At 34.2% G+C, this 18640-nt stretch overlaps 1 protein-coding gene across 1 annotated transcript; it reads right to left on the bottom strand.

The window, feature by feature from the left end:
* Positions 1–3: 3 nt before the first annotated feature.
* LOC142982366 (uncharacterized) lies at positions 4–18041 on the bottom strand. The gene is made up of 18 exons (XM_076128827.1): positions 17561–18041; positions 13807–13962; positions 13447–13534; positions 13062–13254; positions 12786–12983; positions 12189–12408; positions 10156–10375; positions 9418–9637; positions 8704–8975; positions 7895–7899; positions 6915–7067; positions 6254–6341; positions 3909–4104; positions 3240–3437; positions 2690–2909; positions 2141–2360; positions 1292–1511; positions 4–1019 (listed from the first exon to the last, which is right to left on the bottom strand). The coding sequence occupies exons 2-18, from the start codon at positions 13957–13959 to the stop codon at positions 734–736; spliced, it is 3150 nt and encodes a 1049-aa protein (XP_075984942.1). The 5' UTR covers positions 13960–13962; positions 17561–18041; the 3' UTR covers positions 4–733.
* Positions 18042–18640: the final 599 nt, after the last annotated feature.

The raw sequence follows: 18640 nt of genomic DNA, 5'->3' as shown, positions 1-18640 counted from the left end.
CGATAATAATCGCCAGGTATGTATGTTCAAGTTTATGCAACGTAAGCTGTATTTTTAGAGCTCTGAAGGGAGATTTCCTACTACAATCGAATACTGACAATCGGCTATACTCTGTCCATTATATTATCAGTCTTTTCACACCTCACGCTCATAAAGTTTTTTATTGCTGACGTGAAAATGTCATACAAATAATATATGTACTTCATGGACGGGTACTCCACACTTAATGCAAAACATAGTGATTACTACGATTATGCCACCGAATAAAAATGATCGGTAAAAATCAATGCTACAAGTTCCAAATCTGCTAAAGAAATACTCTTCTATAGTGTTATTAAGGTGTAGTTAATATGTTATTTAAATATGAAGACTTATATAATTAATTACATTAATCGACAAGCTGTCAAAAGACTGATCTAATATATAAAATTCTCAGTTTTCGTTGCCATACTCCTCCGAAACGGCTTGACCGATTCTCATGAAATTTTGTGAGCATATTGACTAGGTCTGAGAATCGGCCAACATCTATTTTTCATACACCTTAGTGACACATTTTTTTTTTTATATGGCAAAGCAACGTTTGCCGGGTCAGCTAGTATAATATAATGGACAGTCTAGTTAACAACAAATAATTTAAACGTCAAATGTATACAATTGTGTCATACTCGATAGTGTCAAAATCGCTACAAACAATAAAATGACAATTCAGGTTCCAAACAATTTATTTTAGAATCTACTTTTGTTTTTTCTTCTTACGATCTACAACTACTTTTTTCTTCTGACAGACTTTACTACAACTCAGCTTTATTAATTTACAACTTATAAATAGAACGACAAAAAGTACAACTAATAAGTCAAGATACAGTCGTTGATACAACGGCACGTCTAGGGCAGGGGACCGTAGGTGGGGGGCTCCCTTAGTCTGAACCACGTGGCGCACCCAGTGCGATAGTTCTTCACTCGGCTTGACCGGACGGTCGTGGTATATGTAGGAGTATTCTTTAGCCTTTTCTCTGTATCTGTAAATAAAGAACCACGGTTAATAATCGATCTTAAATTCATGAAGACAAACTAGATGATTAAAATAAAAATATAGTAAAAGAAGTACCGTACAACTTAAAGATACTGTCAACCCACTACAATTCCTTAATATAAGTATACCTACAAAAACAAAGATAAAAAACAAAACGATGTTAAATAGCATCCGATAAAGAGAAGTAATTATTGAGATTATGAGATTTGATATTACTATTAAATAATATAGAGTACATTTTAAATAAAAAAAACTTACGTAGAATTGGTTGTCATTTCTTCTATAGCCGCCTTCAGATCTTTGACTACATTGTAAGTCATATCCACTTTCAAACCAAATCCTTTGTTCACTGCTCGTTTTGTATTGACGAACTGATCGCCGAATGCGGGTATTCCAATAATTGGTACTCCAACATGTAACGTTTCTGTTACGGATAGAAGACCTCCGTGAGTTATAAACAATACACAGTTTGGATGAGCTGAAAACGAAATATTTGAAATCAATAAGTGAATAAATTATCTACGAAAATAACGAATTTTAAAGGTTATTAAGCTAGGAAAAATATTCTACAAAAAACAAAAGCGGTTGTACAAAAGTAGAAACTGATGGAATAACTGTACTTGGGCCATCTCAAACGTACGAACTAACTCATGTAATTTTATCAAAGTCTCTCGTTTGCACTTCCAAATTGTCTCATTCCTGTGATTCTTTTGATTATGACGTAGTTTGCACGTCTGTAACAACCTGAGTATAGAAACTAATATGTGCACCGCAACTGTCGAGTTCGTTAATAATATAATATTAGGTCGGGGAAAAAGTCTTTTCGCATTATAGTATGTATGAACTTGTAATAAAATCTCTTTGGCTTCAAGAATCACAAATGAGTACACGGTTCATTAGAGCTTTCAGTGAGCTCGTGAGGTACCCAAATACCGAGTTTTTTGTGTAGAGAAAAGATATTATTACAAGTTAATTCATACCATAATGCGAAAAGACTTTTTCCCCGATCTAATATGTTTTATATTTATTTCTTTCCATCTACAATGATCAACTTTAAAAAAAGGTACCTATTTAGATACTTTATTGTGCTAAAGTTAATTTACTTACATATAATACTAAGTTGTGGTAACCAGTTAGATATGTGAACATTCTTCGGTGCGTTTGGTAAAGCTTCTTCAAACTTCCACAGTACAGTTTGTTTTAGTCCTCCCAACATTTGCAAGAGATCCCGTTTTGTCTCTTCTGGCCATTCTTTGCTCTTGAGATTAGAACCCATACTAAAGTAAATCACCCCATCTTTGGCGTTGTCCATAATTTTCTTCAAATTCTGCAACCGATAAATATGTATAGTTAAGTTTATTTGTCCAAAATAGTAAATCGATATGATAGTCTGCTAGAAATAAACACCAAATAGTTTTTAAGGAATTCACGGTTTTGCTATAATTTTTTCAATAATGAGATTCAGTTTTCTTGTGACTAACAGTCTTTGTGGGTGGTAGCGCTATCCTATTAGGTAGGTTTTAAATAGGTAAGTAATATTAGCATCCAAAAAATAAAAGGTCTAACTAAAATCTGTTTTAAAGTGTATCGGATTTCTCCACAGATCTTTTCAATATTAAGTTTGAAGAAAATTTGCAATAATGTATAAATATTTACCTCAGGCAAGGGTTTGATATTCTCATCTATATGGTAGCCTCCCACAGGCTTATAGTTCTGTGGTAGTCTTGCTGCTTCTCCTGTGGACACGTGGGAGTACCCAAGGACTAGAGACGCGCTGTACTTGATGTCATGGAACGACGGAGGCTCCCGACCTCGCTTCTTAATCAGTGGTACTATCAGACGGTTGTACGCTTCGATTTGTATGTCATCAATATGCCTGATAAAAACGTAGGTATTATTAAAGGTATTAAGATAAAGAATAATATGAATAAACCATGTTCTGCAATTTTCAGTTATCTTTTGAGGAAAATGTTTTATCTTCAATCTTAAGATTTACTCCTGTTTATTAATAGTGACTCGAAGAAATGTTTCCATTGCTTTAAGACGTTGTTTTGAAAATATATATTAATGTATTTTTTTATTTATCTAATAATACGTTTAAGCACCTGATTGGTGTCTAGTCACATATAAAATCACTTCATAAAGAACAAAACTAAAATTAATCCTAAGAAAAACCAAAAAATATGAAACCTTAATATCTCCTTACCTGTAATAAATGTATTGTATTCGAATCAATGACCATAACTCTTCAAGTCGTTGCATAAATGAAAACGGTACAGTATTCATTGAAAGAGCATTTGCCAAATATGCGGGGTTCGGTAGTGCATCGATACGACTCAAAATATCTGAATTGACTTCTATTGGAGACATCCAAATTAATGGACAATTAAATACTGCTGCTAAGCTGAAACAAAAAAGAGCAAATAAGTTAATCATATTTAATTATCTTTAGTGTCACCAATATAGCAGAAATACTTTGTGCAGAATTAATATTCTTCCTTACGTATCTAAATCTTCGAGCACTTGAGATTATTTTCCAAAGTTGCGTAATTACATACAGTTTTACTCGATCAAGCCGTGATTTATCGATCGAGTAAAATGCTTTAATATGGATTTCGAGTTGTAAGTTTTGTAGTACACACATATTTTTTTACTAACGAGGTGATTCCGTAGATGGGTGACCGCATAGTGGTATTTTCACTGAACGTCCCCGTCCCACGGAGAGCAAAAAGTCGGTCCCGGTTGTTGTCAATTATGATAACAGTATAGTAACAGTAACGGTAAGCCGTGACAAAGGCCTTCGGGCGGCTTAAACAACTTTGACGCTAGGTTGACCACTAACCATACGATAAGAAGAAGAATTATATTAACTTACCTAGCCAGTATATCATTGCCGTCCATAAATTCAGCTATCACGACATCGAAATGTTCGTTTGGATCACTCAGCAGCTTCTGGACATCTCTATTCTTCACGGTATGGATCCCGACGTTCATCATAAATCGTATGACAAATTCTTGATCGTCAACTGATATTTCCTTGTTCATTATATCCTTTATGTTTATTGACGAAGCTAAAATATAATAAAGTTAAATTTTTCTGCAACAAAATATTTTAAGTGAATGATCTTATACGTGGGCCACTATTTATATTTTGAGCCTAACTATGAAAAACGGTAAATATGTGAGTGGAAACTACTTTATCGTGTTCTCGGGTATTCTTATGCATGATCTAGATAGATTTTTATCCGATCGAAATATTTTTTTAATATTTTTTTTTCTTTCCCGAAGACCCCTCAAAAACAGGGTGTTTAAAAGCATAACCTGTTACTTGAGCCGATGAAAAATTAATGTTTACGGTGTTTATTGTTGACGTTTTTGATTAAAATAAAGTCATTTGATGTCAAACTGTAACGGTATGGCGAGAAACTCATTCATTCGATTTTTTCGTCCACATATTAGCCGGTTGTTTAACAAGATGCGATAAGGCTGACATTGTTTTTATAGAGCTCGACCTGTACGATTTTGAGGTTTTTCCATATTTCAAACCAGACATTAGGCAAATTTTTGGTTGTAAATCAATAAAAAATAACCATTCTAAATTTTTCTGACGGCACTTTGTGCAGTGATAAAGTTTTTATAAAAAATCAAGGGACCGTTTGTTTCGAAATGCTTCGAGCGCGAATAACTTTTTCTGAATTTGGTTCATCTTAAAGCACCCATAAAGTTCACTGGTGTTTATTTTTCGGCTCATGCGCATAGATCCTAGATCCGTGTTCTATCACAATTTGATACATGTATTTTGAAGCAAAACGATAGATTTTTCAAGCATTTATTTGCACTAATCGGTGCGAGGACCTTATCTAATTGATGTAAAAAAAAAATTGGTTCATTTAGAAAAAATCTTCTAATGGGAAATGTTGTTAACTAATATTTTATATCTAAGAGTGGAAATAATGTTTAGGATTTCGTTATTCTTTTGATGCATCAGGAAACGAAAATGCGTAATTAATTTTCGCACAGCATCAATTTTTCCGGACACAACTGGTGACCTTGGACGACCTTCAGGAATTTCATTGGTGAGGGAAAAATAATCATGATAGAACTCTATTTATTTGCGTTTTAAATTTTCAAAGGATCAGACTTTATCACCAAAATAATAAATAAGTCAATATAGACACGACTGTTTCTTTAAGTCACGTCGAAAGCCGTAAAAAATATTTGCAGGAAAATGTTAACATCCGAATGCCATTTTTCCGCACACTTATAATTTTCGATCGACGATATTGAAAATATTTTCAGCGCAGATTTCAAAACGTTCTTTGGAATGTAGTAGTCAAAAATGTCAAACTTTACGATGAAAACACCAATTGACGTCTAAAACAATCAGATTCGTCAAGGCTCAAAATATAAGTAGTGACCTAAGTAATATTGATAGAGGAATAAAAGAATATAAACATTAAACACTCACACCTTTTTAAATAGGTACATTAGGTACTCGTAATACATTTAAAAAATAACCTTTAAAAGTTTAAACATTTAACAGTAAAATATGCCAATGGGGCACTGCCCCTAAACTGTTACAAATAGTCTAATTCTAGTAGTTCTAATTAAGCAAGATCGGTCTCAACGGTCCCAACGCGATGTAATTTTAATAATTATTCATACATTCTTAGGTACTTTAAGGTTAAGTTTATTTTATTACTAGCTGACCCGCGCAACTTCGCTTGCGTGATATTAGAGAGAATGGGTGAAATTTTTCCCGTTTTTGTAACATTTTTTGCTGGTACTCTGCTTCTATTAGTCGTAGCGTGATGATATATAACCTATAGCCTTCCTCGATAAATGGGCTATCTAAAACTGGAAGAATTTTTCAAATCGGACCAGTAGTTCCTGAGATTAGCGCGTTCAAACAAACAAACAATCAAACAAACAAACTGTTCAGCTTTATAATATTAGTATAGATTTTTTACTTTTTAAAGTAAAATTAAGTTCTTATGTCGGGGTTTTTTTTATTTTTTTATTTCTCGCAGTAAGAAGTTAAGAACCTCGTACTTCAAGGAATATTATAAAAAAATATTAGTGAAATTGGTCCAGCCGCTTACTCGTGATGGCGTGACCAAGGGACATAGGGATTCATTTTTATATATGTATGTAGGTATATAGATAGGCCGTAGAGTTGAGGTACAATTGTTAAACAAAATATAAGAACAAGTTACTTACGGGGCATCACGTCTACATTGCTGCTGACATCAATCTGACGAAGCGTCGGAGGAGCATTCTTGTATTCAATAGATCTTACGTATGTCACCTGAAAAAAACATATCATGTAATTAATAATATGGCCCATTTCTGATGCGTCTGAAAAGTTGAATAAGCCTTTTCGTATAAGGACATAATATTTTGTTTTACTTTCGTATAAAGGCAAACAGTTCACGATTTCTGTCAAAAATAGGTGATCGCTTTGCTTAGCTTTACGCTTACATTACTATGCAAAAATTGTAGACACTAAAGTTATTGTTCACCGGTCGGTAAAAGATCTGTGTGTTAAGCAACCCTTGGCGCGGTCATTCCATGGATGGGTGACCGCATAGTTTTACTTGAACTAAGTGTCTCCGTTCTTCGGCGGGCACGTTAAAGGGCAGTCCCGGTTGTTATCAATTAGAATAACAGTAGTTGAGCCACGTCAAAGGCCCTTTGGGCGGCTTGAACAACTTTGACAAGGTTAACCACTAGCCTTACAATTGAAGAAGAATTTATTCGTGGATACTTTCTACTTATTCACTTTTAACAATTCTGTTGCCTTATTTTTAATTGGATATAAAATCTCAGAATAGAAGATATTGTTCCGTTTGTAAAAAATAAATAGAAAATATTTGCTCACCTCATGTCCATCTTTCAATAACTGTTTGACGATACCATCGTTAAGTATGGAATGACTTTTAGAAGGCATCTGTGTCACTACCAGTGCTTTGTATGCATCGCAAGAATAGACTGACAGGGTCAGGAATACAAACGCACACCATAGTGACGTCATCTGAAATATAAATCAGTAGAATACTAAAAAAAAATAACCCATTGATGTCCCACTGCTATGCAAGGGTTTCTCCTCCCGTAATGAGGGAGGGGTTAGGCTTTGAGTCATCGCCATAGCCAACTGCGCGTTGAGGAAGAATTATTCTATTGAACTTTCAGGCGTGCAAGGTTGCATAATGATGTTTTAGCTTCACCGTTAGAGCATGTGATAATTATTTTAAATACACACATAATTGCGAGGAACGTGCCAAATCAATGTAAAAAAAAATATTTTCATGTTTTTTCTCTTTTCCTCCCAGGCAATATTGTTTATACCAAAATCAATTTTAACAGAATATTAAACTATGGAAAATACGTTTTACTTTTTATTACTTAATAAGGGAACTTGTATTTGAATATCGTGGCAGAAATAAACTTTAATTTCTTTACAATCAATAATTTATGTAATTAACTGGTCGTTTCTCGTAGTAACGATCAAGATAATCTCATTGATATTCACAAAGTCAAGTAATAAATCAGCATTAAAGTAGCAATTATAAAACCATTTTAAAATATTACCTAACAACATTACTTAATATAACCTAATTATAAATGATTATACAACAATCAAAACTGTACTTAAATGTCATTGACCTTCATTACAATTTGACAAAATACATTATTTTGTTATGTTCGATGGCAATCCAGGCTTCAAGCCGAATTCCGTCAAAAACAAAATACCAGATAATAATATAATAAAAACAAGTTTAAATCGCATTAATTCGACTGATAAGCAACATTGAAAATACTTAGTTATTCAGTAAGTATACAAGAAATAACGCCCATTACATATTCTAAATAAAAGCACATATAACATAGAGATATCAGAAGAATAAAAGACTTACCTTTCATTGGTCAACTCAAAACACTATACGAATATAAATTTAATTCACTGATTGAATTATAACCTCTAAAAGTACTACTTCGCGCACTGTCACGAGCGCTACTCGTACCTCATTGAACTCGAGTCTAATCTCTCAGCAATCGAGCACTCAACGACACGAAATACAAACCGGTTTTGTTAAAACATTTAATCAGCTATGCCGTGTTCCTCCACTACGACTTGTTTTTTATGTAGTAATTCATTTATTAGGATTACTATTATAATCATATTGATAAGTAAACAACTATCTATTTAAAAAAAATACTGATAAAAGGTCTATCGGGATTTTCTTGACGAAATTTGATGTATTGTCATCTTTTTTCAGCATATTACATTGTATTGGGAAATACTTTTGTGAATCCGATGATGGTAATTTTTTTTAGATATCAAAAATAGCAGGAAGTAAAGATACGAATTAAATTAAAATTGACATAGTTTGTTAAAGAATGTTAATTAATTTATTAGTATTGGTATAGGTAGGTTGAATACCAGTAGAATACTAACATAGAGTCAAATGTAACACAATATTTACGTAGAGGCCAAGTTTGTACTACTGATTAGGTATATGTTATATTTATATTAGGTATATTTTCCTCATCTTCGAGCTATTTATAATCATCATATGTTTTAAACAGCTAGCACACCTTCGGAAAAAAATATATAGCATTCAAAAGCATTATGAAAATCAATAATTTATTATTAAAAAATAATCAACGGTTCTTCTTCTTGCTATCCGATTTCTTCTTTTGGAATATCAATGAAAAAGCAAAGCGTAATAATTTAATAGCTATTAAAATAATTATTAATAAGATGGCTGCCAGATCTAGGAAAAGTCGTTGATAGAAGGGTACACTTAAAGCAGGAGATCTCAGATGTGGCGCCCCTTTCGTCTCAATCACGTGACGCACCCAGTGCGATATTTCTTCGTTCGGCTTCACTGGACGGTCGTGGTATATGAATGAGTATTCTTTCGCTTTTTGGCGATATCTGAAAAAAACACAATTAAAATCAAAAATGTAAATAAAAATTTAGAGCCTCTATTCTGTACATTGTTTCTTTGCTTAAGTAATAATGATTAATTCGTTACATTAAAGCAGCAATGTATTGCAAAGTGGCTATCAATGACTTAAAAAAACTATCGATTTAGATACACAATAAGCACGCTGGTCAACTCGGTAACATAATTATAGTTCATGTTCATAAAAATATAAGGATATAATACTGATAGAAAGGCATATTAAATACTTTTTCACGGGAAATAATCTGAAGATCCTGAAAATCTTTAAATCAGACAAAGTCACGATCGAAGCCACTGTGCTTAATTGACTTCAAATCTTATAGTTTTATAGACTTTCTATCCTTGCTTGTGAAATCATGTGACCATGTTACCAACAGAAGTCATTTTCGTAAATTATGTCTAAAAACCTACATAGGATTGGAAATCATTTCTTCTACAGCTACTTTCAAGTCTTCAACTACGTTGTAAGTCATATCCACTTTCACAGCAAATCCTTTATTAACTGCTCGTTTGGTGTTCACGAACTGATCGTAGAATGCTGGTATACCGATCATTGGTACTCCAAAATGTACTGTCTCTGTTACTGACAGGAGACCTCCGTGAGTTATAAATAATAAACAATTTGGATGAGCTGAAAACAAACAAAAATATAACCCATTTATGTCCCACTGCTAAGCAAGAGTGTTCTCCTGGAATGATGGAAAAGCTAGGCCTTGAGTCCACCATGCTGGCCAAGAGCGGGCTGGTGACTTTGCATACCTTCAAGAACTGTTTTAAAGAACTCTCAGGGTTGCAAGGTTCAGGGAGGCCCATTTTAACCAGTGGGTTATCACGACTGTAAATGTTAATTAGAACCACTCTATCAACACTCTATCGTAAAGTACATCTAAATTGTATAATTACAACAACAATTTTGTCTCAACATCCTTCACTAGGTTTCAAAAATTCCATATCACATTGTCTTTCGGGATGTGGTCTACACAAAGTACTATTGCAAGCGTAATTAAAATGTAGTACTTTATCAATGCATATCGTTAAGTGACCGCCACAGTATCACACGTGTGCCTTTTATCAGTAGTATTAGTATTGATCGGTTTGCTCTTCGTTATACATAGCAAACTATGTATAGATCGGTCTGTTTCCACTCACCCAGTACACTTTGCTGTGGTAACCAGTTTGATATGTGAACATTTTTCGGAGTATTAGGTAGTTGCTCTTCGAATTTCCATAACACAGTCTGTTTGAAAGTACCCAGCATCTTGACTAGGTTCCTTTTGATTTCCTCTGGCCATTCTTTGCTCTTCAGATTGGAGCCCATGCTGAAATATATCACCCCATGCTTGGCGTTGTCCATAATTTTCTGCAACTCCTAGAATAAAACAAGAATTTGATTTTAAAAAGTCCCTGTGTAGCTTGGGATTCATTTATCTATAAAAAAAGACGATATGATACAGAATGGATAAATTCATATCTTTCGATAAGATTTAATCGCCCGTACGTGGGGTCTAAAAATAAATAGCGTGAGATATGTAGGGAGAGTCCGGGAGACTTGCCCAGGTGGGAGAGTTGAACCACATTTAAATATTCGATTTAAATTACACGCTAATGAAACGTCATTTCGGTCATTGGTAGCACGCGTGAGACCATTGACAACCACGCAACCATTTTTTACAATGGTCTGTTTGTTTGGCTATCAAGTTCGAAAAGGTGTTTTTGTTATTGCGAAGTATTTTTTATTTATTTTTGGCGTTTTGAGATTACCGAGGTATTTATAGAGGTATGTATTGTTACTATAATTTTGCCTGATTATTATAGTTTGACGTGCGCTTAGTGTTTTTTCGTTAAGATTGCATAGCTTTTTTATGAAAAAAGATTTATGTTGATGTAGTATATGCGGGAGAGTTGAACCATGGTGAGGTCGGGAGACATGCTCAGGGGTTCAACTCTCCCTCTATAGTGTTTATGTGACAGATTTTGGAGTTTGGTTTGTGTTTTGCTTGTTTTATTACGTTAAATATTATTTTTTATTACAGGTTAATTGGATGAATAAAAAAAGATAGCCTATATGTTAGTGAGGACTATATATCAAAAAAAAATCATCAAAGTTTTTCATTCATCAAGTTTTTGCGTGAAAAGCGTATTTAAATCATATTTTTGGCTTATCTTGGTTGTATGAAGATCCACCTTAGTTTATTCTTTAATATCTTTAATGTAGCGACATGAGGTTGTTATAATTTTATTATATGTATAGATTAGGCAGTAAAGTGCATTACGGTCTGACTAGAAAGCAAGCGACGCAATTACGCTTTTGATTTCGCCACAGTAAATTCAAAAAAGTTTCCTGATAGCTGGTCAAGAAACCATACCACTGAAAAAGACTGGTTTCGTGGTTTTCTTTCCAGAAATCCAGGCGTTATCTTAAGAACACCTGAAGCCACCAAGCTTATCTCGTGCTAATAAAAGGATATAATAATTCTTTTGACTTAAATTGTTTAAGAAGAAGTTTTTCTGTTAAATACACAGTAGATTACTGTGTTTCTTGATAATTTTAGTTTTATTTTGTTGCTTATTGAAATAAATATGCGATTTAAGCTGTTTATTTTTTATTATCTCCTATAAAAAAAACATGATCAACTCTCCCTATACCCCTGGTCAAGTGTCCCTTGGGGTGGGGAGACTTGACTCATATTCCATTTTTCATTGAAGTGTGTATAACATATTACAGTATTATAAAAGCCATAAAGTTATTACGCGTAAGTAGACCCAAATAAATAAGCTAATTTTTAATACTATAATGGAATCCCTAAGTCTTATTTAAAGAAAATTACGACACTTTAAACAAAAAGTGGTTCAACTCTCCCGGACTTCCCCTATTTCTTTTGAGGTTTCATGCAAACAATACGACACACATTAAAGAAATATGTTGAAATATTCGTAATATCGGTTTTGTGCAGTAAGCATTACTTTCAGACTTTAAATAACACCGTTTTTCATGTAAGAATGTAACAGCTGATGGATAGTTCACGACCACTCAGTTAACGGAATAACGCTTAGATTCACATACCAGTTTTGTTGTATGAAATTTTGTTATAATAGTAGTAGAATACACATAGCAGATATTGATTTGACAACGACGAAATTTATATTAAACTAAGATAGAGCACAACACCACAGTATCCTACCTCAGGTAGTGGTTGAATTTTCTCATCAATGTGATATCCTCCAACAGGTTTATAATTCTGTGGTATTCTGACGGCTTCTCCTGTGGATACATGGGAATATCCCAACACCAGGGATGCGTTGTAGCGAATCTCATTAAATGATGGCGGCTTTCGTCCTCTCTTCGCTATTATTGGTGCTATTAGTCTGTTGTACGCATTGATGTGAAGGTCATCGATGTACCTAACGAACAAGATTTTAAAATGAAAATTAAAAGACTTATTTTTACTACTTTAAAACGCGAACGTTATAATGAAGAAGTTAATGTTGGAATAGGGAAAATGTTACGTAAAGCAGTAGCTCGATTCTCTACTACTATCGACTACCGACAGCCGACCTGTCATCGAGAAATTTTGTATGAAAATCTGATCAGCGCCTCTGACGGGCGTCGTAGGAAAGAGTTTGACAGTACATTCTAAATGTCAAAATTTCGATAGCTAGCCGGTTGTCGGTAGTCGATAGTGGTAGAGAATCGAGGTACAGTATATTAGCCCTCTATACCAACTCTGTAGAGCACAAATTGCTCTTGAAATAAGAAAAGCGCGTCGATTATTACTCACCAATAATTTGTAAACTGTGATTTTATTAAAGACCATATTTCTTCAGCGCGTTCCATAAACGATAGTTTGCCAGTATTTGTAGATAATAAATCAGAAACTTGTGAAGGGTTTGGTATTTCATCGATTAAACTCAAAATATCGGAGTTTATTTCTACCGGAGACAGCCATATCAATGGACAATCAAATACTGTTGCAATACTGGAACAAAGTACTTTATTAAGTCTCAATTTGAGCTTTATATGCACTTAGTAAGGTTCTTTTATTGTTTGATCATACCTCGCTAATAAGTCATTATGTATTATTTCTATAACAGCTACATCAAAATGTTCATTAGGATCGTTCAACAACTTCTGTACGTTTTTATTCTCAACAGCCTTTATAGCAACTGCTGTTGTCATACGTCTTACGAACTCGTGTGTCGTCCATTGCACTTCGTTGTTCATTAAAGCTTCTATGTTTATGACTGCAGCTGAAATACGAGCGAAATATAAAATAATTTCCGACAGTGCATTACTTATTTCACGTGTGTAATTTCTTTCATCTGACTATATAGAAATTGAAAATTCACGACACATTGATTGGATGATGTCTAAAATTTGTGAAATTGTTTTGGTACTATGTCGATAAGAAAGTATTTTAATATTTATCAAATGAAACTTACCAGGCATTACGTTTCCACTATCACTGACATCGATTTGACGAAGTGTTGGCGGAGCATTCTTGTATTCTACAGATCTAATATATGTTACCTGGAAATTAAACCAAAGAAGTTAGAAGAAGCTATTTACCTGTTCAATATGTATCAAGGTACGAGAACAATAATAGATGTGAACGTAAATGGATAAAGAAAGCTTCAGAAAGGGATGAATGAGAAAATATTCTATATAAAGTTGTGGTCAAATGGAATATTTGTAAAAACAAATGTTACTAAATAATACCGGTCCAAATATGAGTACACAAAAAAGGCAACCAAAACAAAATTTCTGACACACAATTTATAAATACACATTCGTTTCCTTACCTCGTGACCATCTTTGAGTAATTGTCTAACAACACCATCGTTAAGGATCGAGTGACTCTTTGAAGGCATCTGAGTCATTACCAGTATGTTGTAAGCATCGCAGGTGGACAATATTAAAATAAGGACTGGCACAAAATAAATTAAAGACTTCATGATCTGCAAAAGATTATGTAACTTGGTTAATATGGTGGCGTTTTTGTAACAAAGTTTTCCGTTCCTTAGCAAGTTCAGGAAATAAAAATGTTAAATTCGTAGCGTTTACCTTAATCGTTGTGTAGTTTATTGGACTGATCAATTTAGATGATAATTTTACGATAACACCTATTCTGACAAATGAGACTCACTATGGAAAATCGACCCACTGAACAGGAAATGCCACTTTATAAAATTAACATGAAACTCAGGAACAGTTATGTTGCAAGGATGTTGAAGATAGATCGACGGTCCCTACGTACAATAACCTAATTGCAAAACGCAAATTTTACAGGAGAGCGGTTTGAAGTTTCAAACACTTGTATCTCAAGTTCTATCAATCGTAGAGCTATGAAATTTTGCACGAAGTCTTTATTTGTTGTCTTTTATGAGAAAATAAAATAAAAACGTTAAAATATATTCATTTTATGTTCCATTGGTCACAACCGTCGTTTTAGATCGGAAACATTCTGACTAGCATTTACCTAAGTGGTACTTACTGATCTTTACTTGGGGGATTGAACAACGATCTAAATTGTAACTGCCTTTTACTAAATTTTACGTTGAGTATAATATTGAATTACGGTGTTTTCATTCTGGGAGCCATGAGGTAATAGAATAAAAATAAATATTTTAAAAACTTTCTTTATTAAATTCACAATAGGCAACCCTTTTCTTTATCATAAAGATATAAAATATTACATAGTAATAATATTGAGCAATCATAATTAGGTACTTGTTGAATATGGTTGCTCGAGAAAAATGTTTTAAGTATACATCAACACTTCCAAAGAAGGATGATGAAAGAAGATCGAGAAGGATCAAGAAGCATACACGTTAATATGCCTTCACTTAGAATCTGATCTGTATCCGTATGTTCAAAATCTTAATTACGCAAAAGAAGTGTGGGATTTTATCAATAATTTTTGAAGACAAGGAAATAAATAGGCGCATAACTCTGATGAATTGTCACTTGGATGAGAAGTTGGAAAACCACCGATCTGCTGTCATAAGTCACGCTCAAAAGCGTAAAGAAATCAATCAAAGTTTCGATGACGATTTGGTTGCCGTGGTACTTTTGTGAGGTATGCCTGATGTTTACCGACCATTACGGATGGCACTAGAGCATTCAGGAATGAAGATTACTTCTTAAAATGTTCGGCAAAAGCTTCTACAAGAAGATAGCGCTCAGAGCTCTTCAAATGATTCCTCGTCGAACTCGGCTTTAGTAGTGAAGAAACAACAGTCAGTTTTAAGGCTTAAGTGCTTTTAATGTGGAAAGAAAGGTCATAAGAAGTCCGATTGCCCGATGCTGGACAAGGATGTGGATGGTGCACGCTTACCAACGGTTTCCTCGAAGTCGAAGAAAGTTGCGTTATGCTGTTCAAGTGTTCACTATCGGTGCACAAATCCTTCAGCCCCTCGACGTTTTATCTCGATAGTGGAGCCTCGACACACATGAGTTTTCAGAAGCAGTGGTTTAGAGACTTTAAGGTTACTGATAAGAATGTTGTGACGTTTGCAAATGATGATAGCATGTCAAGTGAAGGCAAAGGTGATATTATAGTTAATGTGAAAGGAGTATTGTTAACTGTAAAAGATTGTTCCTTTGTGCCTGGCTTGAAAGTTAATCTTTTGTCGGTATCTAAGTTGGTACAGAATGGATGGAGAGTTATTTTTGATTCTGATGGCTGTAGGATGTTTCACCAATCGATAAGCGAGATAACGAGTAAACTTGTGGTTACTGCTAGTGAAGTCTCAGGTATCTACATATAAGTTGGATGATTGTTTTCCTATTGTAGATGGTGCTTTGGCTACGGTTCAAGTTGAAGACTCGTTGGCACTTTGGCATCGTAGATTAGGGCATGTTAACTTGAATGATTTACGGAAGTTGCCTAACATCGAGGTTGGAGGTAAAAGTGTAATGAAACCTTGTGCTGCTTGTATAAGAGGTAAGGCACATAGATTACCTTTCCAAAGGGCAAGGCGAGCGAAAGACAAACTCAGTTTATTACATGCTGATTTGTGTGGTCCCATGTCGGAACGTTCTTATGGTGGAGCTCGTTACATGTTCGGAATAGTAGACGATGTCACTAGTAAATTTCTATCTCAGGGAGAAATCTCAAGCTTTGAACTTTTTCAAAGACTTCGTCAGGCATGTGGAGAACGAAACACGTCTGACAGACCCAGACAGTATTGAAGATGCGGCGGAGAGCTCAGACTCAGCAGATGTGGATACAGATCCTTGTGTTGAATCTGTGGAGCCTGTGAATTCAAATGAATCTGATGCTGAACATTGTGATACAAGAGTCAGAACAGTAGGTGTGAATATCGAGGAAGAGCCTAGGTATCCTCTGAGGAATAGGCTTCGTAGCGCACAAAGTGGACTATATTGCTACAACAGTACATGCAAGTTACAGGAAGAACCACGTTCGTACAAAGAAGTCTTTCGAAGACCTGATAGCCATGAGTCATGAGTCCAGATCTTAGTGTTCATCTTTTGATGCTAGCGAAAATAGACCCAAAAAAATAACAAAAACCAACGTAAAATAACACAAATGGTAATTACTTACATTTTTAATTTTATATTCCCGATGTAAAATAACTTAAGTGGCAGTTACTTAAAACAGTAGTATATGTTCTCCCACGTAAAAACACTTATGTAACACTTAAGACTTTTTGATTCAAAACATTCCCAAGTAAAATAACGTAACTACCAAAAGCGACTTATTACGTCGGAATTGAATAAAGCTTGTTTAGATTACAAAAAAAGTAATTTAAGTTTATAATGTATTTAAAAATATACTTTTTACTAACTAATAATTAAAGTTGAAGAAGGTACAATAAAATAAAACGTCAAATTCAGCTTACTTGATGATAGTTTGATGCTTTTACCTTTATCTTTTACATTTTTCATTTTCTTTTTTGCGCAAGCGCAACAAGCCCGCATGTGGGAGTTACGGGGGAGGCGCGCGGGGGTGTTGTTGGCTTGCCAATGTAAAATGACTTAACTCTCACTAGTGACATTTTACATTGGAAGTGTTGTAGTTCTGGGGTTTGTCGAGTGTTGATTTAGGGTAGAATTAAAGCATTTTTACCAATTTTTCTTTAATCAATCGAAAATATATGACAACCGGAAGGTCACGGAAACAAAAAAGGCAAATCCCGTAAGTACCACTTGAGGGAATGTACGTAGGGACCGTCGAGATAACTATGAACGAGGATTATTTAACATGGTTTGTTTGAAACTATTTGAGACGAAATAAATAACGCAAAACTTCATAATTATATTTTATCATCCAACAACTTAGTAGAGAGGCTTTTATGAAAAAATTCATACAAAGTTCTGAATTTAGAACATCATAGAACCGCAGTCTTATACAACTGACGGTGGCCTATAAGATTTAGCTACTTTATTTTGAAAAAACACACAAGTGTTAAATATATTATAATTAGGATGAACAGTACAGCTTACCAGGACTCTCTTCTTAGATGTTGGACGGTAGTAAACATAAATATTTACGCTACTAATATCACTAAAAATAAATAAACAATTACTTACTTTAAAGTTGTCAATTCATTGATCAGTAAATACATAATTTTCTTATAATTACTTTCTTATAATCGTACTACCGAACGAGGAAGCACAACTAAATATTTTTCGTGACTAAGCACATTCATCACTGGAGTACTCCCTGTATAGATTTTATATAATGATATCTCGCTATCATATGTTTTGCATATAATATAATATCGCTGTACTGATTATGTGTGCGCCACAGTTTACTAGAGCAGTTATTAATAATTGTCGCTTAGTTAATGAACATGTTAGTGATAATGTTGAGTACATGAAACACCTTAATTATAAAATACTTCCCGATTTATTCTTTAAAACAATTGGAACACTTTTGCTGGTTTACGAGGTACAAAAATCCTTAAAATAGTTCGTCGATATTTTTTTCGGAAATTTATTTTTATCACGAAAGACGTTATTTTTATTTGGAATTTCAAGACATTTTTCTGCACCCACAATTCCAGAGTGGCGCGCTATAGTAAACTGAATTGTAAAGTGATCTAACCATCTAGAGTATTAGACAATCAATTGAATACGACAAATAAACCAAAAGTCTAAAGTGCACTTCAAGAGTGTTGATCATAGATCTGAACTCTATGTCGTTCAACATTGAGTGAATTATAGTTTGATCGTTGAACTGCACATACAGCCATTAGGCGTAGAATAAGATGTTGTTTTCTTTATAAGTTTGGGCTGAGAACATTTCCTTGTAGCACACTAAAAGCAACAAACCCCTCTTATGATCAACTGGCTAACCCGCGCAACTTCGCTTGCGTCACATAAGAGAGAATTGTTCATAATTTACTACTCTGTCTCTCTACGGTACTCTGCTCCTTTTGGTCGTAGCGTGATGATATATAGCCTATAGCCTTCCTAGATAAATGGACTATCGAACACTGAAAGAATTTTTCAAATCGGACCATTAGTTCCTGAGATTAGCGCATTCAAACAAACAAACAAACAAACTCTTCAGCTTTATAATATTAGTATAGATAAGCACCGTCGAGCATTTTGTAGCCTTTTTTGTACTTAAGCCTAATTTTGTAGTGCCAACTAGGTGTATATTTT

This window comes from Anticarsia gemmatalis, chromosome 21 (assembly GCF_050436995.1).
Source record: "Anticarsia gemmatalis isolate Benzon Research Colony breed Stoneville strain chromosome 21, ilAntGemm2 primary, whole genome shotgun sequence".
In the NCBI taxonomy this organism is placed as follows: domain Eukaryota; kingdom Metazoa; phylum Arthropoda; class Insecta; order Lepidoptera; family Erebidae; genus Anticarsia; species Anticarsia gemmatalis.
The sequence above is the reverse complement of the archived record's forward strand: the minus strand, read 5'-3'. Positions and strand labels throughout refer to the sequence as shown.

Bases quoted from the DNA above. Each gene is read 5' to 3' on its own strand.
- LOC142982366 (XM_076128827.1), bottom strand. From the start codon at position 13,959: ATGAAGTCTTTAATTTATTTTGTGCCAGTCCTTATTTTAATATTGTCC. The intron at 13,535-13,806 runs GTAAGGAAACGA...TTTAATTTCCAG, and splicing joins TACTCAAAGATGGTCACGAG to GTAACATATATTAGATCTGT. The intron at 8,976-9,417 runs GTAGGTTTTTAG...TGTTTTTTTCAG, and splicing joins GAAATGATTTCCAATCCTAT to ATATCGCCAAAAAGCGAAAG.